Source organism: Mirounga leonina, unplaced genomic scaffold, assembly GCF_011800145.1.
Source record: "Mirounga leonina isolate KUSES-001 unplaced genomic scaffold, KU_Mleo_1.0 Mir_151, whole genome shotgun sequence".
Taxonomy (NCBI): Eukaryota; Metazoa; Chordata; class Mammalia; order Carnivora; family Phocidae; genus Mirounga; species Mirounga leonina.
Genome location: NW_023270377.1, coordinates 25,370,918 through 25,398,740, shown reverse-complemented (window position 1 = coordinate 25,398,740; position 27,823 = coordinate 25,370,918). Strand labels below are relative to the sequence as shown.

At 36.3% G+C, this 27,823-nt stretch overlaps 1 protein-coding gene across 1 annotated transcript in view; it reads left to right on the top strand.

Moving 5' to 3' along the window:
- CPS1 (carbamoyl-phosphate synthase 1) overlaps window positions 1-27,823 on the top strand; it is a 357,074-nt gene that overhangs the window by 258,364 nt on the left and 70,887 nt on the right. Inside the window, exons 9-24 of the mRNA XM_035007224.1 lie at window positions 930-1,074; window positions 2,150-2,239; window positions 4,147-4,203; window positions 6,373-6,465; window positions 8,736-8,825; window positions 10,620-10,748; window positions 11,315-11,421; window positions 12,285-12,423; window positions 13,055-13,132; window positions 14,961-15,059; window positions 16,749-16,844; window positions 20,089-20,278; window positions 21,282-21,439; window positions 22,957-23,085; window positions 25,874-26,018; window positions 26,807-27,017. Of these exons, the coding sequence (XP_034863115.1) occupies window positions 930-1,074; window positions 2,150-2,239; window positions 4,147-4,203; window positions 6,373-6,465; window positions 8,736-8,825; window positions 10,620-10,748; window positions 11,315-11,421; window positions 12,285-12,423; window positions 13,055-13,132; window positions 14,961-15,059; window positions 16,749-16,844; window positions 20,089-20,278; window positions 21,282-21,439; window positions 22,957-23,085; window positions 25,874-26,018; window positions 26,807-27,017 (1,956 nt within the window). The remainder of the gene's footprint in view (window positions 1-929; window positions 1,075-2,149; window positions 2,240-4,146; window positions 4,204-6,372; window positions 6,466-8,735; window positions 8,826-10,619; window positions 10,749-11,314; window positions 11,422-12,284; window positions 12,424-13,054; window positions 13,133-14,960; window positions 15,060-16,748; window positions 16,845-20,088; window positions 20,279-21,281; window positions 21,440-22,956; window positions 23,086-25,873; window positions 26,019-26,806; window positions 27,018-27,823) is intronic.

Below are 27,823 nucleotides of genomic sequence, written 5' to 3'. Positions count from 1 at the left end.
TTTATGTTATTGGGTGATTCTGCCACAAAAATTAACTCAGTCATTTTAAATGTTGAATGAAGTTTAATAAACATAGACACCAATGCAGTCACCAGTGGTGTAATCAGGATACTCTTCAGTTTCCTAAAAGATATTTTAAAAAAACTTAAAATTTTTTGACAATTAATATTTTGGTGAAACTGGCAACCCTCAATAGTAAATATCAGTTTGGATTCCTGTCTGGTAGGCAAGGGGAAACTTCAGGATACCTGAAAACTTTAAATAGAGCAATCTTTTAGAAAATCAGTCTCTATGAAGGAATTTCTTAAGGAATTAAAAAGTTTAAGAAGTTGAGGAAATGGAAATTATATGAGAATATGCCTTAGTACTTATGAGTCAGTTTCAGTTAAAAGCAGAATCAGACCCGTAAGTACGGAGAACAAACTGACGGTTGCCAGAGGGAAGGGTGAGGGAGGGATGGACAAGATGGGGAAAGGGAGTGGAAAGTACAGGCTTCCAGTTATGGAATGAATAAGTCACAGGAATAAAGAGCACCACAGAGGAAATATGGTGATACTGTAATAATAGTCTTGTATCATGACAGTGGGGAGCTACACTCGTGGTGAACTGAGCATAACATACAGAGAAGTTGAATCACTGTGTTGTATGCCTAAAACTAATGGAACATTGTGTGTCAGCTACACTCAGATGAAAAAAAAATTTTTTTAGAAGTCAGTTTGTCTTTTCATATCCGTCATATGATGGGATACGTTTTCATATTCTATCATAAAATTTCTTTAGATTTGCTAAAATCTAGACGCAGCCTTATAAGATTTTAATCTCATGTTCTCTCATTTTCAAGGATTCAATAATTAAGAGCACGTATGTAGATTATAGTTTTGTAGTTACAAACATTTTTTTGTTGGTAATATTTTGGCATCTTTACTCAGGTACCCGGAAGCTCTTACTGACCCTGCCTACAAGGGACAGATTCTCACCATGGCCAATCCCATTATTGGGAACGGTGGAGCCCCTGACACGGCTGCACTGGATGAGCTGGGACTTAGCAAATATTTGGAGTCTGATGGAATTAAGGTAGTGCCAGTGATGACTATTTAAAAAGTCTCAATTTGGGGCACCTGGCTGGCTCCGTTGCTGGAGCATGAGACCCTTGATCTCAGGGTTGTGAGTTTGAGCCCCACGTTGGGCATGAAGCCTACTTAAAAAAATGAATGAAAAGTCTCAATTGGAGGGGGGAATAGTTGATTTATTTTTAAGAATCTAGGATGGGCAAAGTTTCTCCTCAGTACTGTAGTACAACCCATTAAATTTGTGCTCTCAACCTTATTCCTACGTATTATGAGAAGAATTTTTAACATGACATTATTTTGAATTTCATTTTTCATGGCACTTTGCATTTGTTTTTAATGCCTTGGATGAAACTTGGCTTAATTTGGAAAGATGTTGTTATAAGTCTAAATGACAAGTATGCTACAAGAAATGGTGATGAATTACCTTTTAAAAGGTCTTTAGTAATCAACTCTGTATCAACTATTTGCCTTTTAATCTTACCTTATTTAGAGGATGAATAAAAGATAGCTTCTATGCCAGTCTAAAAGTAAACACATTAAAATTTCCTAATCAAGATAAATTTGGATAGTATTAGGAATGCGGACCATATAAACAATTAAAAAATGTATACTCCAAATTCATCACTCTATTTTTTTTCACTCTATTTTTGAATGTCTTGGACTGAACATGTAGCTTAATTCTATTTCTCACAATTTTCGCAATATGTCTCAGTCTCCTTTAAATGTAGATTAAATATATTTATTCTTCACATACATTAAGCAATTAATTATTAATTAGATTATTGGTAAATGCCATGGAGGAAAAGTACCAGAGTGCTGAGATGGGGGACCTAGCTTAGTCACAGGATTTGGCAAATGGGGTAAGACTATTCCTTGACATAGTAATTAAGGTAACAATGATATATTTTAAGAGAAAAATGTTGATCATCTTCTTTCTTCAAGTCTCCAGAATTTTGAGCCTTGAATCAGTGGATATAATAAAGCTTTTTTTTTTTTTTCAAAATTGCAAATGGACTCGTAAGACAAGTCACAAGAGTTGGATAATATTTTGTGGTCACCCCAACTCCCTGTCTTTCTAGGTTGCAGGTTTGCTGGTGCTGAATTATAGCAATGACTATCACCACTGGCTGGCTACCAAGAGTCTCGGGCAGTGGCTACAGGAAGAAAAGGTGAGAAATATGCAGGCTGACCTGTCTGGACCAATTCTCTTCTAAACACCGAGGGCCACATATTTTTAGTTTAATCTATTAGGTGGCACTCACACAGGCTTGGTAGCATTTCTCTTTGGGGAAAAGACCTAGAGACATCTTAGAATTTTTTATTTTCTTGAACCACTTAATTTTCCCATCCCCTTATATCCACGATTGTGATATGTAACTTGAGTCATGGGTTCACGGACCAGCTTTACCATTAACTAGCTGTGTGATTTTGTGCAGATCATGTAATCATACCATATTTTCTAAATCCTTAACTCTTATGAGGATAAACAGATTGCAATTAAGTTTCTTTTGGCTTAAACATTAGGACTCTATGACACATAATTAGATATAATCTTATTTGAAGTAGTAATTGAAGAGGGTTATAAACCTTATCTTATACTTTCCTTAGTTTAAGTATTACTTTTCTAATCAAATAAGAGGATTTTCCTGGTTTGAATGTCAGAGGTACTTTAAGTTAAGGGACCTGCTATATTTGGCTTCATCTCCAGTGTTGCTGGTGTTTTCTGTTGCCGCGGAGCCTCTAACTGATAGAATATTATTCTAAGAAAGCTCTGCCACACCAGTGAGCATCTACCTATTGGGGCTAAATGTTGCTCCTTTCTGACAAATCAAGAAATCTTGATTTTGGCTTCCTAGGTTTCATACTTTCTAAATTTTAAAGGGAAGAGGGCCTCTATATCATCTCCTGAATCATTACTACTTCATTCTCAACCATTATCCGAATTTACCTCCATTACCTAGACAGCTAATTTTTGTAATGGCCATTTAGGAGACCCTCACTTTAATGTTTCCTTTGTGTCACTAGGCAACGGGTATTACGGCTGCTCTGGGTCAGAACCAATGATCTGAGTATAAACTTAATCCATGACTTGTTAGTTTGTTTTTAAAATGCGCTTTGAATTTTCTTTCATGATCACAGACACATAGAGCAGAAGAGGGTCTAAGATAGGGGCCTCTGGGGTGGCTCAATTGGTTAAACATCTGCCTTTAGCTGAGGTCATGACCCCAGGGTCCTAGGATTGAGTCCCAGGTCAGGCTCCATTCTCAGCAGGGAGTCTGCTTCTCCCTCTGTCCCTCCCCCCACTCATTCTCTCAATCTCTCTCTCTCTCTCTGTCTCTCTCAAATAAATACGTAAAATATTAAAAAAAAAAAGAAGATCTAAGATAGTAATGAGTTTACCTACTTCTGTGTACGGGTGAGGTAAGACTCCTTGCTCAAGCATCACTCAGATAAATGGTAGAAAAAAGAAATTAGAACCTGTTTTGCTGCTTCCTAACTCATTGTCCTTTTTACCACATCTGTCTCTATCCAAACTACTCAAAGAAAGGAAAACAAACGGTGGTATTGCCTGATTTCCTAATCAGATGGGCAAATCTTATCACAGCCTGACTACTTAACAAGCATCCTCAGAAAAATGTGTTGAGTGTCTAATAGGTAGCCAGAACATTTGGCTCAAAGTGTGGATTTGCATATTATTTACATATCATTGCTTATGAAATTCACAAATTCCATTATTTGTATATATAAAAATACATGTAATATATATAAATATGTAACACATTACCTATTTAACATCTTGTGTAAAAAGAAACAAAACTGTAGCAGAAGACTGATGCTCAGAATCTCTCATCTTTTATTCTGAGGCAGGGCCTGGGTATTAAGGGTCCTGTTCCCAACTGGAACAGCAATTTACTGCGTTCTGACAACACAGTCACCCTGGGTCAGAGAAAAGAAGGAGTAGGGAAATTATTTACTGCTCAAGAAGATAGATGATGCTAAGTTTATAACTTGAAAACAATATGCTGTATCTAATTTCCTCCAATTTCACTGTCACAACAAATTTTTTTTCTTATAGGTCCCTGCAATTTATGGAGTGGATACAAGAATGCTGACCAAAATAATTCGGGATAAGGTATGATCATCATCTTTAGCCACCTCTGTTTCTCTCTCCTCCCTCCCTCATTCCCTCCCTCCCTCTCTGTCTCTCTCTACGAATATATATATACTATATTCTCTATAAGTTAAAAAATATAATAAATATTCTATTTTTTCTCAGTGCTTGAGGAATCCAACAATATGTGAAAGAACAAATCTGACCAATTTCTGTCATTTGGACCTCTGTCATCTTGTTTTACTATTTCTGATGTAATTTTCAAGACTGAGTACTCGATTGGGATGTTTGTTGCTGAATGGACTTGAGATTAATTCACTTGGCAGCAGATTATTGAGTGCCCACTGTGTGTTCCCTATTCCAGCGAGTTGAGGCCTTTCTAAGTCAGCTCACGTGACAGGGTTAGTGAGACCAGTGGAGAAGGTAACCAGGTGCATAACAATTTTGCCTCAATTGAATACTCATCTGCTGAAAGAGGCAGACCAGGAAGTGTGCAACATTGGTGCTGTTATTTGTTTAGTCTTCTTGAAGGGGTTATCTGTGAAATTAATGAGCTGTATTTCATGGGTGTGTCTAATGAGCCCTGCATACGTTACCTCAGTTACAGAGTCTTTCTTGAGACTGTACCAATGACCAAGGTGATAAAAGATAAGTTTATCTTTTGCTTGCATATCTGATTGCTGAACCGTCTGACCTCTCCTTTTAAGATTGTCTCAGCACCATCTGCTTGTGGTTGTAAGTGGAGGGCACTATTATTTTTTTTCCTATACAAAACCTTCTTATCCTAGACCAGAAAGAAACTTTACCTCACTAATGTTAACTAAATTCCCCAAGTGCCACTAAAGTTTTTCATTGAATTATATCACATAAAAAAAGGATGGGGTACCTGGGTGGCTCATTGGGTTGGTTAAGCGTGTTCCTTCGGCTCCTGTCATGATCCCGGGGAATTCCTGCTCAGCAGGAAGTCTGCTTCTCCCTCTCCCTCTCCCCTCCCCCCACTCATGCTCTCTCCTTGTTTCTCAAATAAATAAAATCTTTTTTTTTTTAAAAGGAAAAAAAGAAATGATACAATTCCAAAGTGAAATAGACTCTTCAAGGAAATCTGTTGTAGACTCCTTGTTAGAATGTATATTGGCATAGGATCTCTGTAAACAGAACAGCTTTTTGAAAATGAGGCATGGCCACACACCCATGACCAGAAGGAAGACAGTGAGAGTTTACACAGTCCTTCCACTCTACTTCTGATTTTATTTCCTCCTCCATAATTTTCCTGAGAATAGATGTTAATGAGAATGACGAGCTGGTACTTTCTACCCTCACTCATTCCCACGTGACTACTTTCCTTGAGGAATACATTTCAGAAGGAAACAAAGGCTTCTTTCTCTTTCCTTCAATGCAGTGATTTCCTTGGAGAAAGGCAAATCAATGACTTTATCTTGACTCCCCACCCACAAAGTCTTGATTACTAAATGTAATATGCTATTTTTGTAAATAGTTAAAGCTAGACTTACTAACAAATAAGTAAATCTCAAGACATAGCTAATAATAAAAACATTTGCCACGTTCAGGCTAGCAAGGCTAATTTGTGAAAACTTTACAGAGGTCTAAACATTCTTTAAAGTTCAGGGCCTTAGGGACACCTGGACATTAACAAATCCAAAGCAGTGAACATTTTCAGTGCTACTTCTCAAAGGCTCTGACTTATGTAGCATTTCACATTATTTTGTAAATGAATTTTACTATCATAATGTAATTAATTCTCCTTCTTTTCAGTTTTCTGCAATTTTTAGATTTCTTATTTCCTTCTCAAAACATTGTTTTGTCCATGTCTCCACTGAACTATCTTTAGGTCATAAGCACTAAGGGAATAGATACCCTAAATGCTCTAATTTGCACCAGCCTGGAACTTGGAAGTCTGAATTCTGATGCCTTTTGAATTTGCTTATTCCAGGTGCCAGTCTCAGCCCTAAAAAAAAAAAAAAAGGAATTGTCCTTCCCAGGGTGTTTCTCAGAAGGTACCGTGCAAATTACTTCATCTTTCCAGGTTAAGATGAGGAACTTCTGCTGATGGTTTTAAGTAGTTATAAAGACACTTAGATCTCGGAGCAGCTGTTTAAGTCCCTGTGAATGGGTGCTGTCAGCACCTTGACTGTTGCTACCTTTTAACTGTCTAATTTTTTTCTTTGATAGGGTACCATGCTTGGGAAGATTGAATTTGAAGGTCAGTCTGTGGGTTTCATGGATCCAAATAAGCAGAATCTGATCGCGGAGGTTTCAACCAAGGTGAGAGATTTTCCTTCACATTTTGTAGTTTTATTTCTTATAATACCAAAATCTTCTCGGCCGAGATCATCATCCTGAAATACCAGAGTTGAGGGGAAAAAAAGATCTCATAGCTGCTAAAATATATATTACAAATCAGTGTCTTTAAAGTTAGTAACGTCTACTTGCTGCAATCCGTCATCAATCAGAATGACTATGGAGAACAATATTTCATGAAGAATTCCAGCTGTGAGAACTTTGGTGCACCAGGGCCTTTCCTTAAGAAAATGTTATTAAAAGTCGGAAAATTGCCTAATAGCATGTCAGCCTCAGAGAAAACACACGTTGATATTATCTGGTATTCCCATTCCTATGCCTATGCATATGGAAATGAGGAACAGGATGATGGGGCCCTGATGATCAGTACTGACCTTGAATGCTGATGCTGGACACAACATGCATTCACAGGAGGCTGAAGCATAAGAAATAGGAGTTGTTAAAGACAGTGAATGTTAAATTAGATATGTAATTGCTTATATATTTGGAATTTGATCATGCCATATGCAATATTCCCTTGTTTTTAATTCTAAAATTTGTCCATTCAAATGGCATGGAACTATTTTAAATCCTGTAGTTGTTTCTAGACATTTCCCTGTGAAGTGATTCATTTGAGACACAGCATGAAAAAAGGCTATTTTTCCTTTTAGAATTGAGAACTACCTTGGGGGCTTAGTGTAGCATTTTCCACATGTGAGGAACATTGACCTAGAGAAGTTCACCTTAAAAGGAATTCTGTGGTAATAAGGTTAAAAACAGTGCATAATACATTTCCTCTCTTCAAGAGTCATAATGCAAATTCATATATTCACATGTCTGTGAGGTCGTGCTTAAAACTGCTGTCATCCTGTATGGAGAGTATAAAATGTATTTGTGTAGAGACCAGCAAAAAGGAGCCTGTCTGTATTTTTATCTACGTCAAATCAAGAGAGAGATTGTAATAGTGAAAACTGACCCAGTTTCTTAATGCTAGCACAGTTAAATAATTTCATTGTAGCTGTGATAAAATGCATGTTTGCATCAGATTATATTTATTCTGTGAGTTTTGTTTGGATATGGTTGATAACTTAATTCATTGTCTTGTAATTGCAATTTGATGTAGCTACAACTAGATGGTAATGTTGCTTTATTTTGTAGGAGAAGCCTAAGGTTAAAAATAAATCTGTATTTTTTCAAATTATCTGATGACATTATCTGTAGCATTTATGGATCAGCTCAGCAGTAATTTCCCCAGATCATGGAAGGAATGGGGCACTTTTTCTCTAGAATAGTTAGCAGAAAAAAAAAAATGTGACAAACTTTACATATATATATTTTTCAAGCATAGTCTAAGGATTATGATTTCCTATTCTATAGAGTTTGTGGAGAGTGGAGAGTAGACGTTTCAGTTAAAGTAAAATGCTCTTTCAAATATCCAGGTTGCAACTTTCATCTAAAACCTTTTGGAAACATTGAAATCATCCTAAATTCAGAATATACTAGGTAACTCTCGAAGCTGCAATCAGTGTGGGCACCCAGGCTTCTAGGCTTTCCGTTTCTATTATTTCTCCTTTTATGACTTTGGGAAACTGCTTCTTGGGTAAATGCCTGTGAAAATGGATCTGACTCCAAGCAGTGCTTAAGATGTAGGGAATGATTATGATATGCTTGGGGATCCTTTTATGAAGTCTACCATTTAAATGCAAATGATTGCAAAATAACCTAAAGAGTCCAGTGGTCTACGCTAGCTTAGCAGTCCTCTGACTTTCACACTGATTTTACCCATTAGCCCCACTGCAGAAGCCTAATGCACAACAGATCTGCCCCATCCAAACTTTATTGCATGTTGAGGATAAAGTGGTATTTAAAGCATGATGTATCTATTACCACATCTGTCTAGTGCTGAATCAGGCAATAATACTTGAAAATTCCATTGCCACTGGTTGTTAATGAAGCAAAACATGGGAGAGATTATTGTTAACTATGGAAGCAACCAGTTTCTTAGGGATCATTGTTATTACTGTAATCAACATTTTATCTAAAACAGCAAAGTACTCTTTCCCTCATAAAAAAGATAAAGTTTGTGGCACTCACTGTGCCTTATAAATTGATTGTTAACTGCCAGTCACTCCCTAGTAGTTAGCAATCAATCTGTCACCAAAATAAGTGCAAAGCATTCTCAGACGTGTTTATGATATTGGGATGTTGCTCATGGCTGGTACTTCCCTCTCACTCTCTGCTTGTTAAAATGGCAGGATGTCAAGGTGTATGGCAAAGGAAACCCCACAAAAGTGGTAGCTGTAGACTGCGGGATTAAAAACAATGTAATTCGCCTACTAGTAAAGGTAAGTAATTTGTTCCACCTCAAGGGTGAGATTTTGTAATATTGATCTTTAGTGTTAAACTGATTTCCTTTCTCTGTTTCAGAGAAAACTTGTGCATTCCCTTTGGAAAGTCAGGGGATCCACTCTCTTCTTCTTGTCTTTGATCTACAAAATAACATTTGTATCCCTGTTAAAGTTAGAGATGCAGACTATGTTTTAAAAAAATCTTCAGAGGCCACAAACAGAGAAGAATGATGGCTGTTCTTACCACGTATTGACTGACATTCTGAGATATGCCATGTTTACTTTCTTTGGATTTAGAGATGACCAAAAATTTGGAATCAGTTGGAGAACTCCTCCATTGGACTACACTTATTATATGCCAAATGTTTGTAGGGATCATGCCCTGATATAGTACAAACTTTCACATTCCTTTATATAAACTCTTAGAAACCAATTAAGATTAAACCTTAAAAATCCTTCAGGAGAATATCACCATTATTATAGTGTTTTCTTAAATATTGTTTTGTTGGGATTTCTCCTCCCAGCTTTCCATCTCTCTCCCTATCTGTGTCTCTCTGTTTCTGCTGACACTGCCTCAGAGGTCACAGATTGTTTCTGTTTCTGTGTCTCTCTCTCTATATATATCTCAAACATGAATGTACACATGCACGCATGCACAGACATTTGCATAACACCAAAATAGTGTGAGGATAGAGGAATTCTTCAATTCACCTTCTCTTTGTTAGAGAATATCAGTGATATCCAAATCGTGATTTCAAATTCTGGTCAATTTATTAACAAAAATTTGCATTTGACTCTTCAGTAGCAGATTCTGTCAATGTCCTGTGTATATCTCTTTCTCATTTTACCATTATAAGGCATTTTGCCCATCCTCCAATTGCAAATGCCTGCACTTCATTGCTTGAGGGCTTTCTTTAGATGGTTGGAGCCTGCTGGTAGGAAGGAAATACCACAGAATCAATGATCCCTGGAACTGCCCCAACCCAAAGACTAGAGAAGGTCAGTGTGTAAATATCTCAACTCCTTTGCCCCATGATTGAGTTATCTTGAGGGTGGATAGTCTACACTGGCTCTCAGAGTTCCCCAGTGGGCTGAAACTCTAGTTGTCCATAGTGCTTGGTAATGCATACTTTATTGGGGTGCCTCACAGTGTTGCTTTCTATTGGTACTTCTTAGAAACCCTGCCAAATAGACTTCTTTCCCTCAAATCCTTGTCTCAGGAAATGCTTCTAGGGAAACCATCAAAGATATCTTCCTATCCACTTCTACATACAAAAGTTCTAATTATCCTATCAGAGTATAGATTCTACAGATAGTATGAGAAAACCCTAGGAAAGAAGGCTGATGAAAATTTAGTCAGATTAAAAAAAAACAAAACTGAAAAAGGTGAGAGGTGGACCAACTTAAATTTTATAGAAAATGGATTTATCTTTTTTTGGTCACTCTCTCTACCACAGCTAGTGAAAATAATCTATATTCCTGGGTGCCTGGTCATGAATTCTTTAGGCTCTGAAACCTCCTGAAATACAGGAAAGTGTGTTACCTATTTTTTCAGGATCAAAACTTTAATCGTGTTTTTTTCTCCACTTTTTATTGACCATTGGCTTCGTATACATCACACAAAATACAGTGAGCCACCAAGGAATTTTTCACTCCGCATTATTTGTTTGAATCATGTATTATTTTTCCCTCCCCTTTAGGGAGTGGTTAGTCAAGAGAAGGTCTAGACAAAATTACACTTTGGCAAAGAAAAATGTTATTGACTTGATCATTTTTGCCTTTCTTTTCCAGCGAGGAGCTGAAGTGCATTTAGTTCCCTGGAATCATGATTTCACCAAGATGGAGTATGATGGGCTTTTAATTGCTGGAGGACCTGGGAACCCTGCTCTTGCACAACCACTAATCCAGAATGTCAAAAAGGTGCAGTAAACCTGGGGGTAATGTGTATCTGTGTGTGAGGTGGAGGGAGTCTGTGCAGCTGAAAAGGCTATAATCTATGTTAGGTATTCAGATATTCTTTAGTGCTTCTATCTGTGACCTCTGAGGCAGTGTCAGCAGATATTATATGGGAGGAATACCAGTGAGGAGAAAGTCCCAGAGGAAAAAAGAACCTTTCTTCAGGCAGAATAACTGGGATTGTGTCCTCTAGTTAAGAGAGCTAGAATCCAATCTCAAAATATGTCTTTCTATACAATTGTAAAATGACAATTCATGTTTCTCACCATGACCTCAGGAGCTGTAACACCTTCGAGTTTCTGAAGAAATATTAAGTTCTGTTTAGTTTGAATATTAAGTACATTTTTTTAAATTCTAATGCTACACGTTTGTCAATCATATTCTTATTTATAGTCTAGCTTTTTATTCATATTCTCTTTACTTTGTGAATTAAGAAAAAAAAGGATGTTTCATTTTTATTCCTTCAGAGGGAGCATCCTTTTTTTTTTGGAAACGGTACTTCTGGTTAATAAAAATTATCCCTCTTTTAGGTTTTGGAGAGTGATCGCAAGGAGCCATTGTTTGGAATCAGTACAGGAAATTTAATAACAGGGCTGGCTGCTGGTGCCCAAACCTACAAGATGTCCATGCCCAATAGGTAAGACAGTTACGCTTCTGTTTACAGGTCAAACTGGCTCTGAAATACTGTTAATAACTAAACACAAAAGCCTTAGAGAACTTACATGCCATTTTCTTCAGAAAAAACAGGTAAATGTACTATTACATGGTTCACAGTTGTCTGACTACCCGATACCACTTTTATTGCACGTTTGAAAGGCAGCCTTCTCTAACAGTAATGTTGCTATAGTTTAAAGTTATTTTCCTTCCCTTGGCACAAATCAAGGTTATTATGCTCCATCAAATGATATTCCAAAGGCAACTGTTCTGGTTTCCAAGCTTGATATCAGAGCACTGATAACATTGTAAGACTCTAGTGTGACTTCAGAACCAGGGAGTCTTCAGATCCTCTCCATTTTACTTCCTTACCCGACATGATACCAGTTTATTCAACGTGGCACTTTCCCCCATGGCCCACCCTCCTCACAAAGTGTAATTCAAAATGATTCAGGACAGAGTAGTCATCTCTTTATCATTTCACAAAAACTCCTCTGGCTTTAAAATTACTTATCTCCCTTAACATAAATCGCTTGTATTTGTCTCTCTGTTAAGCTCATGAGCAACTCTTAACTTTTTGTTATGAGCGCAGGTCTCCCTTTTTACTGATTGTAGAAGTTTAATAGAGCCGGTATTTAACCCACAGCAAAGCTTCCTGAATTGATTTTTGTTGCTAAAATTATTGGGATTAACAATTTGTGACTTTCTCATTGAGTAATTTCCACTAAGCAATTGAAACTTTCACATTTTAATAGGTTTTTCTTATTCACTATTTTACAAAGAATGCGTTTGTATTCTTCTCTTCACTTTTCTTTTTCCCTATTCTTTTTCTCCTTTTCTCTCCAGAGGGCAGAATCAGCCTGTTTTGAATATCACAAACAGACAGGCTTTCATTACTGCTCAGAATCATGGCTATGCCCTGGACAGCACCCTTCCTGCTGGCTGGAAACCACTTTTTGTGAATGTCAATGATCAAACCAACGAGGTATGCGCTCTCTGTAAACCTGTTCAGTTGGCAATAAGTAATGCAGGGACTTTCATACTCTTGTTATCCAGACACTTTGTTTATGTGGGTTTTTTGGTGTGTGTATGTAAGAACTCTTTTTATAGGTTATTTCCCATAGCCCTCTGCTTTTTTAAAAAGTCGTTTCTGTCTTATTCTCTAATCAGTTGGCTCATTGAGATCCACTCTTTGAGTGGTTAATCAGTGACTGTCTTCCCCATTCATTGCTAATGGGTGATTGGTGGAGGTCTGTTTGGGCCTCGTCTGTGTGGGTCTCTGAGACTCACTTGGCTCTGAAGTAGCCTTTAAGAAGACCTTTGGAGAAGTAATTTAGGAGTTGGAGATAAGAAGAGGATTTGAGTTTATTCTGAACAGCCCCTGGGAAGGGGGTGCCCAAAGACTATAGACCAAATCAATTGTTTTTATCGAGGGAACCACATTTGGTTGAGTCCTTGTTGGCCTATTTTTATTATGACTGTTAGCTGTTAGAATGTCCTTAAGCATTTAACTCAGTTTTTTTAAATTTGAACTTTATTGTGCACTGAATAATACATAGCCCTGGTTGACAGTCATGGTTACAGAAGGAATTTCTTCCTATTTCTTGTTCTTTCAGGGGATTATGCATGAGAGCAAACCCTTCTTCGGTGTACAGTTCCACCCAGAGGTCAGCCCGGGCCCCACAGACACTGAGGTATGTCAGGAAATGAGGCCTATTGTAAACTTAATTTTTCTTTTTAATCAGAAATGTATTTATGTGAAAACTTGAGAAACAAACATCTCCACCCCAGATGATCTTGGGTACAGAACATTTTTCAAGAAGAGTGCTTTGATAACACACGTATATTACATTAAGATTTCGCCCGTGAATATCATGGAGGAAATTTCTGTCTTTTTTAAAATTTAAAGTGGGAAAGCCCTGAAGAAACCTGACGCGATGTTATTTTTATTTAAATCGTTATCATTCTAATATATTTAGTTCTGAAATTTACAGTTGTTGTACTATGCAAATGAATTCCCTCTTGCTCTCTTGTTCTCATAACTGAAATGAAATTTTAATCCCCCATCTGTGACTTCACAAAAATCCCTATGGCAACTGGTTGTGTAGCCAGGAAGAGAGAATAAACAGCAGCAGGAGAAGGAAGAAGGGCAGGGGTATGCGGGAGGGGAGAGGGCATGCACGCACATATTACATGAGTCAGATGGTTTAAGAAAAGAACCAGAAGGAATGCTTAGTGGAGTTTTGTTTTTAATTCAAATACTTTTATTTTGTGTGTGTGAGCTTTGGTTCAGTGTTCAAGGTCACCTTTTCAAACGAGAGCTTGTGGTGACACAGAAAATTCTGGAAAGTCTGGTGTGACTTCCTCTCCCCCACCCTACGGCCTCTGGTAGTAATACAGACAGCTCCTCCCCGTCAGCAGATACTCTCAGAAAACACACCTAGGTAAAATGAGGAGAATCAGAATTTTCCCTCTGTAAACTCTACTTTCTCATCCCTCAATTGCCTTTTCAGATATATATGTTTTGTTCATTTTTTTTTTTAAGATTTTATTTATTTATTTGACAGAGAGAGACACAGCGAGAGAGGGAACACAAGCGGGGGGGAGTGAGAGAGGGAGAAGCAGGCTTCCTGCTGAGCAGGGAGCCCGATGTGGGGCTCGAACCCAGGACCCTGGGATCATGATCTGAGCCGAAGGCAGACGCTTAACGACTGAGCCACCCAGGCGCCCGTTTTGTTCATTTTTTAAATATTTTTGGGAAATGATTCTAAATAGCCCAAATCAGTATGATATTATCAACCCATGATGAAACGCATAAAGAAAATTTGGTTACATACGTCTGTTGCCTAATGCATGCTGAATACTATTTTTTTTTATTTAAAATTTAAATATTTTGCCCATAGTAGTACTTCAGATTAGGAACACTGAAATTAAGACCTGTGATACTGAGTAGCGCTTAATTCTTTTTCTGTCCTGCCAGATAGTTGCAAAATGAGTATCTTTGTTGAAATTTGTCATGTCTAGTGAAACAATAGAAGTAAATTCATTGGTAAAGTTTAAGAATAAGCTTTGGAGATATTTTTAGAGCTGATAGAAATTTTCAAAATCCAGTTATTTCTAACTTTAGGATGTATAAGTAATAGAGCTTTAATTTCTTTTGTATAACTACAGTTTTATTTAGAAGAAACCATTTAGAAGAAAATAACTCATAATTAAGGGGATGAAAGCTTGACATTCTCAGAAGGCATGATCTGAAATGTTCATTGTCTGCTGAAAACTTGCTTTTGATAGGATTTGAAGTGAACAATTAGAAATGTTTATTTGATCTAATTCTTATAGTAGTAAATATTTAGTTTTGCCAATTTTGGCAGAAAAGCAAAAAACAAATATTGCATATGAATACTTATCCTAAAAAATTATTTGTTGCTTATTTGAAGTTCAAATTTAACTGGGCGTGTGTATTTTATCTAGCAACCTTATGAGTTTTGCGGCTTCTAACTAGTTGGTTCTATTTTTTTCTAGTACCTATTTGATTCTTTTTTCTCACTGATAAAGAAAGGGAAAGGTACCACGATTACATCAGTTCTGCCCAAACCAGCACTAGTTGCAAGTCGAGTTGAGGTCAGTATATGTGGGCTTCTTTCTGGTTTATGTATTTTTGATTTTCTCTATCATGATAATATTTTTAAATGAATGATGTTAACTATTTTAATGTCTATAAAAGATGATTGGTAATATTGTAATTACCCATTATTTTAGTATCTAATTATTTGGTCTGTTCTTGTTGGTGTTCATTGGAATTTTCGTGTTTTTGACTTAAAATCGTATCTTTTCGAGTTTACTTCTTCTAGAAATTTGTAATAAAATAATTTAATAAAGAATAGACTTTTAGTTTAGAATTTGACACATTCTATTACTTAAACTATAGTCTTATGTATGCTTGAGATACAGTTCAGATTACAGAATCATCATAGATGATAGAACTTTTTTTGTTTCAACTACAAAAATTATTATTCAACATTGTGAATAGAATAATATGATTTTACCTGTAAAGTAGTACTATAGCACAAACTTGAGTCCTTATTTGTGTAAATGTATAGGTTAACATGATAAGGTTTCTACCCATTTTCTTCATAGTTACTCCATATATATACCTACATCATTATTATATAAAATTTAGAAGAATGTATATGTAGTTTCAAGTATATATATACACACACTGACTCTTTTTATAAATAAAGGAAACTGAATTACATGTTTACATGAAATGATAATTTGAGTTGGATGATCTGTTTTAAGGATTTCCAGGGCAGCCTCTTTTCCTGAGATGGAAAGTTTAGAGGTAATCCACCCACTCAATGTGGAATCAAACTGTTGGTTCTTGGTAGCATAAGAAGTCATGTGCTTACTGTGTAGTGTTCTTCTCAGAGCATCACATTCTTCAGACGCTTTTCTTTTGTTAATGGTGAGAAAAAAGATATAATTTGGGATTCAGCAGTGCCTTTGCATGTAGTAGGCATCCAATAAATGTTTGTTGAGGCAAACCAGGTTTCCCAAGTCCTTGTCTTTTGCGGTGACCAGGAATATCTTTCTCCTCTGAAGCGTTTGACACTTTTGGCTAAAAAATAAGCAGAATCATGATCTGCTTGGAATTCTATATACAATTTGTAGAATTTCAGTATATTGCCAAGACATGAACTTTTTCTTATTGTATTTTCTGTAAATATTTCTGGCACAAAATGTAAAGGTGAAAATGTGATTATGAAGGTGCACCCATGTCCCTTTGCCTTCTATGTTTTCATGGAAGACCCAGAGTCTTGCTTTGTCCAGAAGAAAACCATGGAATGTTCAATGTAATACATTTAAATTTTATTTAAATATATGTAAGAATACATATATATATACACACACATGCATAGATGCATATATTTACATTTATATTTATGTAGTTATATTTAGATATTTATGTATCTTTAAGTAAAATGTAGACCTCGTCTCAAAATATTTACTTAAGTGAAAAAAAACTCCCTGAACTTTGGAAATTGCTTTGAAATTAGAGATGTTTACATTGTTAGTCTTTTTCCTGATGAATAGCAGACCTGTACCCCTGAAACAAATAATACATTATGTTAATTAATTGAATTTAAATTAAAAAAAATTGTTAGTCTTTTTCCTAACATATTTTTTGAAACACTGTCCTTTAAATCACCATGTAAACCTAGACAATATAGTTAGACTTCCCTGCTCTTGAAATTGCCTTTTTTCCCCATCTTACTCACCAGAGCAATGTCATTTTCTTATTGCTTACAGGTTTCCAAAGTCCTTATCCTAGGATCGGGAGGTCTGTCCATTGGTCAGGCAGGTGAATTTGATTACTCAGGATCACAAGCTGTAAAAGCCATGAAGGTGAGAGATCTTTGTAAGAATTAATATACTCCTTTAATGAGTCTAATTAGTATTTTATAATTTAGATTTATGACACTACCTCTTTTCAAAGTCACTGTAATTGATTTTATCAACTATTTCTCACACATCTTATATTAAAGAAACTTTGATCACAGGTGAAATTTTTAACTTTCTCAAACTTTTTTGCACACCTGCAATCAAGAACATAAGAGTGATCTCCAAAATTATCTATGTTACCACCTATTTATACTGAAAACATAAAAAAGCCACGTTTACAGATACTACTCATTTCTTTTGAGGCAGTGAGCATTTAAAATATACTTGTCTTTTGTATGAAAGAGGGAATCTGGGTATCTTTGGTGCTCTAAGATGTTGTAAATGTTCTAGAGGATGCTTCAGGCATTTCTGTGGTTGAAATGGCAAGATCAAGTTGAGGGAGCAAAGACAACAAATGCCTTTTATCCAGCTTTAGAAGTTGTTACCTGTCACTAGGGGACCCCATTTTCCATCTATGACTTGGGTTGGATGACTGACCAGAATGATTTGGCAGATTTTCATGTGGAAATGAGGATTTGATACTCATGTTGGGAAGAACACCCTCCCTGTCCCTTCAAAGCCTCTCAAGATCTCCCCAACCCTTTGTCATAGCAAAGCAAACCTTTAGAAACATTTCACTGTATTTATAAAGTATTTCTATGAAAGAGCTAACTTGGCTTCTCTTTGCTGTCCTTATTTCCTTGGATAGTCCCCATTTTGGTGCTGATTGGCCATCCAGGGGCAATGTGAGCTCTTCTGTGACCCCGCCTCTGGCTTTGCAGTGTAAAGACATTCACCAGAGGCCTGGCTAGGAGGAAGCCACACAGAGTAGGTGGCAGGGGACTAAGACAACAAACACAGAAAAACAGTTGGCCAGAACTTTTTTTTCTTTTGTTGTATTCATAAGCTATACCCAAAGATTTTCACCTGACAGATGTCTGTTGAAAAAAAATAGAATGCAGTCCCCAATTACGTTACTCTTCTTCCCATTTGTTTTTACTTTTTAATACTCTTCTCCATACACATGGGTACACACACATATGCACATGTGTTTTTCGTGCACATTTTCAAGCAGCACTTTACTTCATTGTATTATGATTCAATTTCTCTTTATATAATTATAGGATGTCCAGTGGTTTAGATTGGTTAGAACACAATATAAGTGTGTTCAGGGTTTATAAATACATTTAAGTAGCATATGGTTTTCTATCCTATTTGGTAGTTTTATAAAGAATTAATATAGTTTCATAGCTTGCATTTTTTTGTGTGCTTTACATCCATTATGTGAAGTTACATATTTTAACTGAAGAATAGGAATTATTAGCGATAATATTGTGATTAACTAGGAAGTTAGTAGAAATGAATCTATGGACTAAATATTTATTTAATTTTTAAAAAGATTTTATTTGTTTATTTGACAGAGAGAGATAGTGAGAGAGAGAGAGAGAGAGAGAGAGAAAGAGAGAGAGCACAGGCAGGGGCAGTGGCAGGCACAGGGAGAGGGAGAAGCAGACTCCCCACTGAGCAGGGAGCGGGATGCAGGGCTTGATCCCAGGACCCTGGGATCATGACCTGAGCCAAAGGCAGACACTTAACCAACTGAGCCACATAGGCACCCCTATGGACTAAATATTTAAAAATAATCAGATGGTGCATGTATTGTAGCCAGAACTATATTAAAAAAAAATATATATATATATATAAAATGTATAGTTTGAAATAATTTTAAGTTTTAAAATATATGGACATTCATCACAGTCATTTATGGGACCTTTACCTATATAATTAGATTTACAAAAATAGCTGTATTCATTGTATAACACATTCAGGAAAATACTTACAAATATACTTAAGTCTTTTGGTGCTATTCTTTAGTAGTGAGACCTTCTGTAACTTCTATTGATGGCGTGTTCTCAGTTTGGACTTAATTATTTAAATTCCAAGCTATATTTTAAATGCATTTGTTTATCTGTATGTGTTTGTTCAAAAATTTCTTAGTAATACTTTTTAAAAACCCATTTCTTAAAATCTTGAGAGATGACTCATACTGAGGAAAGGGCATAGAACTTGAATCGTAAGACTTGGATTAGAGTCTTGATTTTGCCATTTGATCAGCTAGAAGATCTTTGGCAAGTCATTTAACCTTATTGAATGTCAACTTTTTCATCTGTGAGGTAGGAATATCTCTTGTAGTCTTGGTATAAAAATCAAATAAATTGATAAAAGAGTACATTATAAGTTTTAAGGGACTATTTGAATTTAAAGTAATATGAAATATTTAATATTTTATTCAGATCCTCTCCCAAGGACATACAGGGCTTTCAAGGATGATTTCTATACTCTCATCTGAATTTTTGTTGATGTTTTAGAAGAGTTCAAAATTGACGTGGTAATAGGTAAAATAATAAGAGCCATATGGCCATATTTTATAATAATTATTTTGCTGTATCGCCCTCATCCTAGTTTATAAAGCTATTATCCTTCATAGCCTACATGAAGAATTATTTTTGAGGTCTCTCCAGATGTCAGAAATAAGATAGAGCTATGAATACCTTTATACATACACAGACACACAGACATTTTTATTTTGTTTTTTTGCCATATGGTCATTTTCTTTTACTATAGTACGTATCAAGAGTTGTATGATGCTCTTTGTTAAAGCAATATTACAGGCATGAAAATCTAAAAAGATGGAATCCAGCAGAAGGCTCTCAGTGCTTCCAGCAAGGGAATACATCATCTTACATTTTAAATGCGCACTCCATGTTGGTCTCTGACAAGCATTGGAAAGGGAAGCTTCTTTGATGTTGTCTCTGGTTCCATTTTATATTTGACTAATTTTTAAAATATTTTAGTCTTTTACAGTCAGTGGAGCTATAAAGTTCAGTAGTATTCATAGACCTCTAGTCAAATTCTATAGAAATTAACTCCAGTTTTGCTTGATACCTCTAGCAAGGAATTCAGGGTGAACCTCATGAGGTAACCAGTTCTTTTTGAATAGATTTATTTTCAAGCAATTTTTTCCTTCCTCTCACTAAATGTTTGTCTTCCTTTACCCTCCATCCCATTCACCAGTCCTATTACTGATCTGTACAGCCCACAAAATAACCTAAAATTTTTATCACCCAATACAGACCCTTCATTTGAATATGGTCATTCTCTCCTTTAGACCGTATGTTCAGATTCTCAATCCTTTTGTTTCTTTCAGGAAGAAAATGTCAAAACTGTCCTGATGAACCCAAATATTGCATCAGTGCAAACCAACGAGGTGGGCTTAAAGCAAGCAGATACTGTCTACTTTCTCCCCATCACCCCTCAGTTTGTCACTGAGGTCATCAAGGCGGAACGGCCAGATGGGTTAATTCTAGGCATGGGTGGCCAGACAGCTCTGAACTGTGGTGAGTTCTTTTAAGTTTAATTGCAGAGTTTTGGCCCATGCATTTATGTGTAATATTTTTTGTTTGACTCTATCTAACAATTATGCTCTATGTGTTCATAAAAGCTTTTCTTTAATATGTGAGGAAGCAGGTAGCAAACAGCAACCTGAAAATGTCATATGATAAATATTACTGGTTTATTTCACAGAACAGCTGAGGCACAAAAAGAAACCTTTTACTTTAATGCTCTGGGGTGGCCAAGTGAGATCTCCCTGCTCCATTTCAGCATATTGCTTCTCTCTGTTACCAGTGAGACCCTGAGAACTATTATGAATAAAAAATGAGATTTAACATTGATTAAATGCTTTGTGCTCTTACATGTTGGCCCGGTAGCATTTGGCTTTCACATATATTTTCATGATAACATAGATCAATCTCTCTACCATCCCTTCATGCATCTCCTGAGCCCAATACTCTGTCCTTTTTACAAGGCTTCAAATCTTTGGAACTAGATCATGAATGAGAATCTCATGAGCTAGTCAGGGTAAGCCGTTGGCGAAGTAATGTAAATGTCAAATATAAAAGTCTTAGCCAAGGTCAGATGGCATGTTAAATGAAAACATTATTTTGATGATTTTTAACCCAGATAGATACCCACATCACTGGGATTATTTAAATAAGAGAATCTCATTATAGGATTGGACCTTAGAAGGAAAGGGAATATACTAAAATCTAGAGGTTCACTGTATCCTATGATTTTTATTAATGAGGATAATAAAAACCATTTGGAGAAGGTGGTAATATAAGTAATGTCACCAGCAACATATTTTACTAGAATGTCTTCAGAATTTCTCTTTCAAATTTTTCTTTTTTCTTTTATTATCTTAAGTACAATTCTATTGTAGACTATGATGGCTTCTTGGAGTTAATTGTAAGGTTCAAAAAAGTTGTATTTCAGGTATGTGTTAAAAAAGACATAAAAGTTTGAGATTTTAAAAACGGATTATATTTGGTTCTTCTGTAGGAGTGGAACTATTCAAGAGAGGTGTACTCAAGGAGTATGGTGTGAAAGTCCTAGGGACCTCAGTTGAATCCATTATGGCCACAGAAGATAGGCAGCTATTCTCAGACAAACTGAATGAAATTAATGAAAAGATTGCTCCAAGCTTTGCAGTGGAATCGGTAAGGAATCTTTGTTCTGGAGAAACAAGGTCATTATTTTGTCTTATGTTACAGGGAGAGTGATTTGTCATGCATAAAAATAATAGTTAAATTATTATATTTGCATGTATTATCTTCCAGAAATGTGTTAGTACCTCAGAGACTTTGTGTATTAATTGCAGCATTCCATGCTGAAATGTTTGGGATAGGTATTAATATTTTATGAAAAGGGAAGCAAAAGCCCAGAGACAAAGCGGTTTATCAATGGATGAAGTGCCACTGAATATCAAATCTCCTGAATTAAAACAAAGAACCATGTCAACCTACAATGCCAAAGTGATTTTTACTTTCTGGGATCAGTTACGTATCTTGTCTGTGCAAATGACCTGCAAATGGGAAATGATGGGATTGAAATTTTCTTGTTAGAATGGAATAAACATCTAAAAATGAAATCACCTAGAAAAAGCCATTGGATCTAATCAGTGAGATTCATGACTGAGAAACTTGTGGCTTAGATGTTTAGGGAGGAAAGATTATTTCTCCTATTTGTTAATCATTTTCAACTGTAGCCTGTGCCTATTGATAGGCTATTACAAGGCACCAAGTTAAAGTTGGCTTGCTATATATCTGTTTTTGTCCCTGACTTTATTCTTGATTTTAGACATGTAGTCAATGAAGTGGGGGTTCTGGAGGCAGTTTTTGATGCAACTTTCCCATTGCAAAAGTAGGCAAATCCTTAGGGAAAAGGGCAAGTACTGCTGGGACAACTAAAATGGGCCATGTACGTTTCAGAAAAGAATGCTACCAAGTATATACTATGTTGCAGAGCTGTCAGTCAGGAATAGTCCCAGGATAGCTCTGCTGAACATTTGGAAAACTCCTGCCATACATTTATTCTTTCATTGCCAGATTTAATTATGTCCTTGCTTCTTCAGGATGAGAAACAGGCATATGGAAAAGGTGTAATTACATTCCCATTGGTAGTGTAATAATATTCCATAACAGAAAAATATAGCCACCATATGTTATATTCTGTAAGGTAAAAAAAAAAAAAAAAAAAATCCAAGCTTCTGAGACTACTCTCTGACTGAACTTGAAAAATGAAAATCTCTTTCTATACAGTATTCCTAATGGCCTATTGCAGTAATATCAAGTTCATTTCAGCAGTAGAACACCTTGTATCATTAAGAGATGAAGACTTTTAAACTGAATTTAAAAATTCAATATGGCTCCCGTTCTCAAATTCATAATGATTATTTCATTTTGGGCTGTTGTTTCATTTTTTTTTATATGGCAGACTGAAATTTATAACAAAAGATAAGAGAAAGCCTTTACTGTGTATTAAAGAAATCCTACAATTTTACTTAAAATTTGTAAAACAGCATTTGTTTTTCAGAAGGAAATGAAGGAATAATACAGCATTTCTATAGTCATTCTCCCCAAAGAAACTGATTTACCTGATTTGCTATACTCTCTTGGTGTGGTCTTTTCTGTTAATGTAGTCAGCTTTTAAAACTTTGAGTCTTTCTTACTGATAGGTCGAGGATGCTCTGAAAGCTGCAGACACCATTGGCTACCCAGTGATGATCCGTTCTGCCTATGCCCTGGGTGGGTTAGGCTCAGGCATCTGTCCCACTAAGGAGATCTTACTGGACCTCAGCACAAAGGTATGTATTTTCACAGGCCAAATTCTTACCACCCAAGAAAACGGATTTGATATGCCCTTTCAGTTAGAGAAAGTTATGTAGAGGAGAAATCACCTTTTCTCTATTATTAAACCACTGTCATGTTTTCTAAAAGTGTTGTCCAAAAGACAGTACCTTTGGAAGGGAAATGCAGTGCAGTTATTTACATTGGAACACAGCATTAACCTAGACGGGACTAGGAAAACTGATGGTCACTCTGACTAATGGTGATCATGCTAACTGATGGTGGTCACTCCATCTTTATTGTACTATATGATTTCATTGGTATAAACTCAATTCAGTTCCATCTCCCTCTGCTTCAAAATCTGCTCCCAAACACCCATCATGCTAAAATATATTTTAGTGATTAGAAAAATGAATATAATGTCCCATTTTCTATTATTTTTTTGAAATAATATGACATGGATGACATCTAAAGTGAAACAAAACGCAATGAGTAGATTGGCTTTCCCTCAAATTCAGGTGTTTAAGATACATACAAGATAAACCTCTTGGTATCATAAATGAGTGAGCTCTCTGCCAACTGCCACACACTCATATAAGCCAAAGTGAGATCTGAGTGTTCAAACTCTTTGTGCTATCAAAATCACTTTAACATATTACTGAATAGTTCTTTTCTTAAGTCTTAAAAAGAAAATTAAGATATGTTCCAAAAAATAAATTGGACATTATCAAAGAAAACATTCTCCACGAAAGCAGAGAATTTTGCCCACGCTCTCTTCTCACCGAATAGAACAATGCCTGGTGAGGTAGGGTCCCAGTAATTGCTGGCTGAATGAATGAATGTGTGTAGAGCTGAGAGGCCCATGTCCCTTACATGGTGGTTGTGGACCTGAATCGGATAGGATTATTATAAGGGCTACTTTGGAGAGTGCTGAGTAAATACCAAGCACAGCTTCTATCTGTCATTACTTACTCTTTAGAGTGAAACAAAATGTGGCCCTTGAATTGTTGACATAGGATTTGAGAACAGATAAATAAAATTAAATATATTTAAACATCTATAATGACAAACTTACATGTCAAACTTGGATTTAGTGTTTCTAGAGTTGCCAAAACAAACCCCCCCAAAAAGGAAAATATATCAATATAAATATTTCTTGTTTCCATTATGGACTTATGAGTCATGTATTTAAAGAAATGTTTATAGAGGTGATTTTTTTTTCCCTCTGGTATATTAGTTGTTCCCAATATTTTTAATACTAGTATTCATGTATACTTATTCTCTATTAAAAATATGTATTTTTACAGTGTAAAAGTTCTGAATACTGAATTGTCTAAAAATGTTTGCAATGAAAACAATTTTAAAATGGGATAGTTTTTAATTATTTAAATTCCTTAAAGTAATCAATAAGGCATTGAATTTTTTTTGAAAACGTAGCTTTTCCCTTGAAGTAATTACTTTTATCATTAATTCCTAAACTACTCCTTATTCTCTTGAGATTATATTTAGCACCTTTAGAAGCTGCATTAACTCATCTAGGTCTCAAAGTTAGTCTTTTGTATAAAATCTGAGACTGGAAAGAAGGAAGTTGAGGCAGCAGGTGAATTTGATCTCAGTTGTCCTTGTGTCAAAACATCCAGCCTAGTCCATTAGAATGCAGAGAGCTTTCCCCAATCCATACCCTTTGTTTCCCAGATTTCCTCTTTTAGCATGAAATCCTAATGACAAATGAATCATTATTAAATTGTTAATGCTGGCTACAGAGTTTTCTAGCCACTTTGAAAACCTCATCATAGGCAGCTGTGGGGACAAATGTGTTACATTTTCAGTTGCACATGGAGGAGGCTGTAGTGTTCACTGAGGTTAAAAAGATAGTGTTCAGACACATTTAAAATACACACACACACACACACACACACCACCCAACTAACACTGAGTTATTTCATTATACTGCCTGCTAATAATTTGAAAAAATTCAAAGTTTTTTCCCCAGTTGTTTTCTCTTCCTTTCTTGCTGCCATTGCAAATCAAAAATATTACAAGACAAAGGGAGACATTTCTGTCTTGGATTTTCAGCCACTAAATGTCCTAAAGTCAGAGACTGCCTCTTCCATATTTTGGGTTCAGTATTCTACCCACCGGTGGGTACTCAATAAATATGAAATGATAATTATATACTAATTCATATCTGTTTAATCAGGCATATATGATATATGACTCAGGGTATTTAAGCACTTAGGCGGTGATTAACCATAATAATAGTCGCATATGATTCTTCTAATTCCCAAGTTTCGTATGCCATCTTGGCTAACTGTTTACAACCATTATTATCCTTTCTTCTCCTCATTCAACATCAACTGACTTTTATTATGTATGTCACTGTACAAAGCGCTCTCAGCTATTTTAGAGAAAACCAGAGTCTTTAGACTTATTTTTCCATATTTATTCACACTTATCACATTTTCTGGTTTTACAGAAGCCTTGCTGCTGAAATAATTCCATTTCCCTCTGCCTGATTGCTCAATTATTTTCTCTTTTTCCTAAATTAGTTTGATTTAATGTCATATCAGCACTTTGAATGGCAAGCCTCAATAATGTAAATCAAGCATATTCACTGCAGGGTGCTATTCCTAGTACCTCACTGATTTTCTGACACATTGTGCCTTCTGGAACATAGAGGAGGATGGAGACTAGGCTTCAGACTTCGACGCTGACCAGGATTTAAGCCAGGGCATTTTGCCCAATATCCATGTTTAAACCAGTGCTTTTCCTTACTCTTTGATATCTTTTGTCACCCATTTCCAGGCCTTTGCTATGACCAACCAGATTCTGGTGGAGAGGTCAGTGACAGGTTGGAAAGAAATAGAATATGAAGTGGTCCGAGATGCTGATGACAATTGTGTCACTGTCTGTAACATGGAAAATGTCGATGCCATGGGTGTTCATACAGGTAGGCAAAGAATCTTCAGGAATTATAGTAATGCCTTCAGTTCATGCTTCTGATGACCCATAGACATCTTTATTAAGTTCTTTTCTTTAAATTACTATTCTTAGCTGATAGACTAGCAATAAAATTTTACACAAAATAGTATTTCATGGTATTGAAAATAACCTCACATTCGTTTTGACTTCACAAGAACCCCATGAAGTAAAACAGAGGGCTGAGCCAGTTTGGGTGAAGAGGAAGTGATCGTTTATAGAAGGGAGAACTTAAGAGAGATTTTGAGGGCGCCTGGGTGGCTCAGTTGGTTGAGCGACTGCCTTCGGCTCAGGTCATGATCCTGGAGTCCCGGGATGGAGTCCCACATCGGGCTCCCTGCTCAGCGGGGAGTCTGCTTCTCCCTCTGACCCTCCCCCCTCTCATGCTCTCTGTCTCTCATTCTCTCTGTCTCAAATAAATAAATAAAATCTTAAAAAAAAAAAAAGAGAGAGAGATTTTGAGATGAAGAGCAGGGAAATTGCAGATTTCTAAAATTGTAGATGACCGAGGCCTTGGTAGCTAGATGAACTTGGGAAAGGTTAGAGGGGTTTCTGTCAATAATGTGTCAGAGTAATACAGGCAAAACAAGAATCAGAGGGAAGAGTATCTGATGTGCCTTATATGTATCGCTTTGAGACAGTTATTTTCCCAACAAACCCTTAGACTAATCAGTGTCTTGTATCACACAAATAGATTAAGTTACTAAAGTTAGTTATTTAGATATGCTGCCAAATAACAAGTGTTGCTTGGATGTACAGGTGATTCAGTTGTCGTGGCCCCTGCCCAGACCCTCTCCAATGAGGAGTTTCAGATGTTGAGACGTACTTCCATCAATGTTGTTCGCCACCTGGGCATTGTGGGTGAATGCAACATTCAATTTGCCCTTCATCCTACCTCAATGGAATACTGCATCATTGAAGTGAATGCCAGATTGTCCCGAAGCTCCGCCCTGGCCTCAAAGGCCACTGGGTAAGATCGGAGTGATTGACCATGTGTTTGCAGATTCTTCGCAGATAGTTTTGGAAACCTGACAGCTAGTGGAAGACTGGGCTGCATTTACAAGCTGTAGTCCCCATTTCTGTATGCTGGCTGCAAATCATTTAGGACCCTGAGGACATGGTTGTTAATGAGCTTGCCTCCAGATTGAAGCAAATGATATTGCTCGCTGGCTTTGTTTGCTGGCTAATCATAAACTAATCAAAATCTGGGTGGTCAAAGCAGGCTGCAAAAAATCTGCTTCCTAATTGCACTTTGCAGATATTGTTAAAAAGTGAAAATTAATTCTCAACTTTAGTCCTCAGCTGGTTTCTTCAGGTATATAGTAAATGGTAGGCAAATAGTATAGTTTACTTGATTCAAGCATTCAGTAAATTATTTTATTTTAGCAAAACTCTACAGGACCAAACACTGTAGGATTTTTCTATAGATAAATATTGCAACCAAATAAGTGAATTTGCTACCCATTTAAAAACTGCCGGCGAGCATAAATCGAGGGAACATTAGTACATTTTTCTATTAATATACTTAGCATATGGCATTTAAATTACATGGCATTTAAGTGAACTAAACAATTACCTGTAAAGTTTTTTTGCTTAATATGGCTCCGCAGTGCTGTATGGAGTGGCAGGGAGGTGTTGCCCTAAGCAAGAGTCAGGAGACCTGAGTTCTCCTTCCAATTCTCCTATTGACTTTGGACACATCACTTATTGTCCCTATCAGTTTCCTCATCTGTCAGATGAGGGAGATGTATTAAAAGAATCATATGTAATTCTACA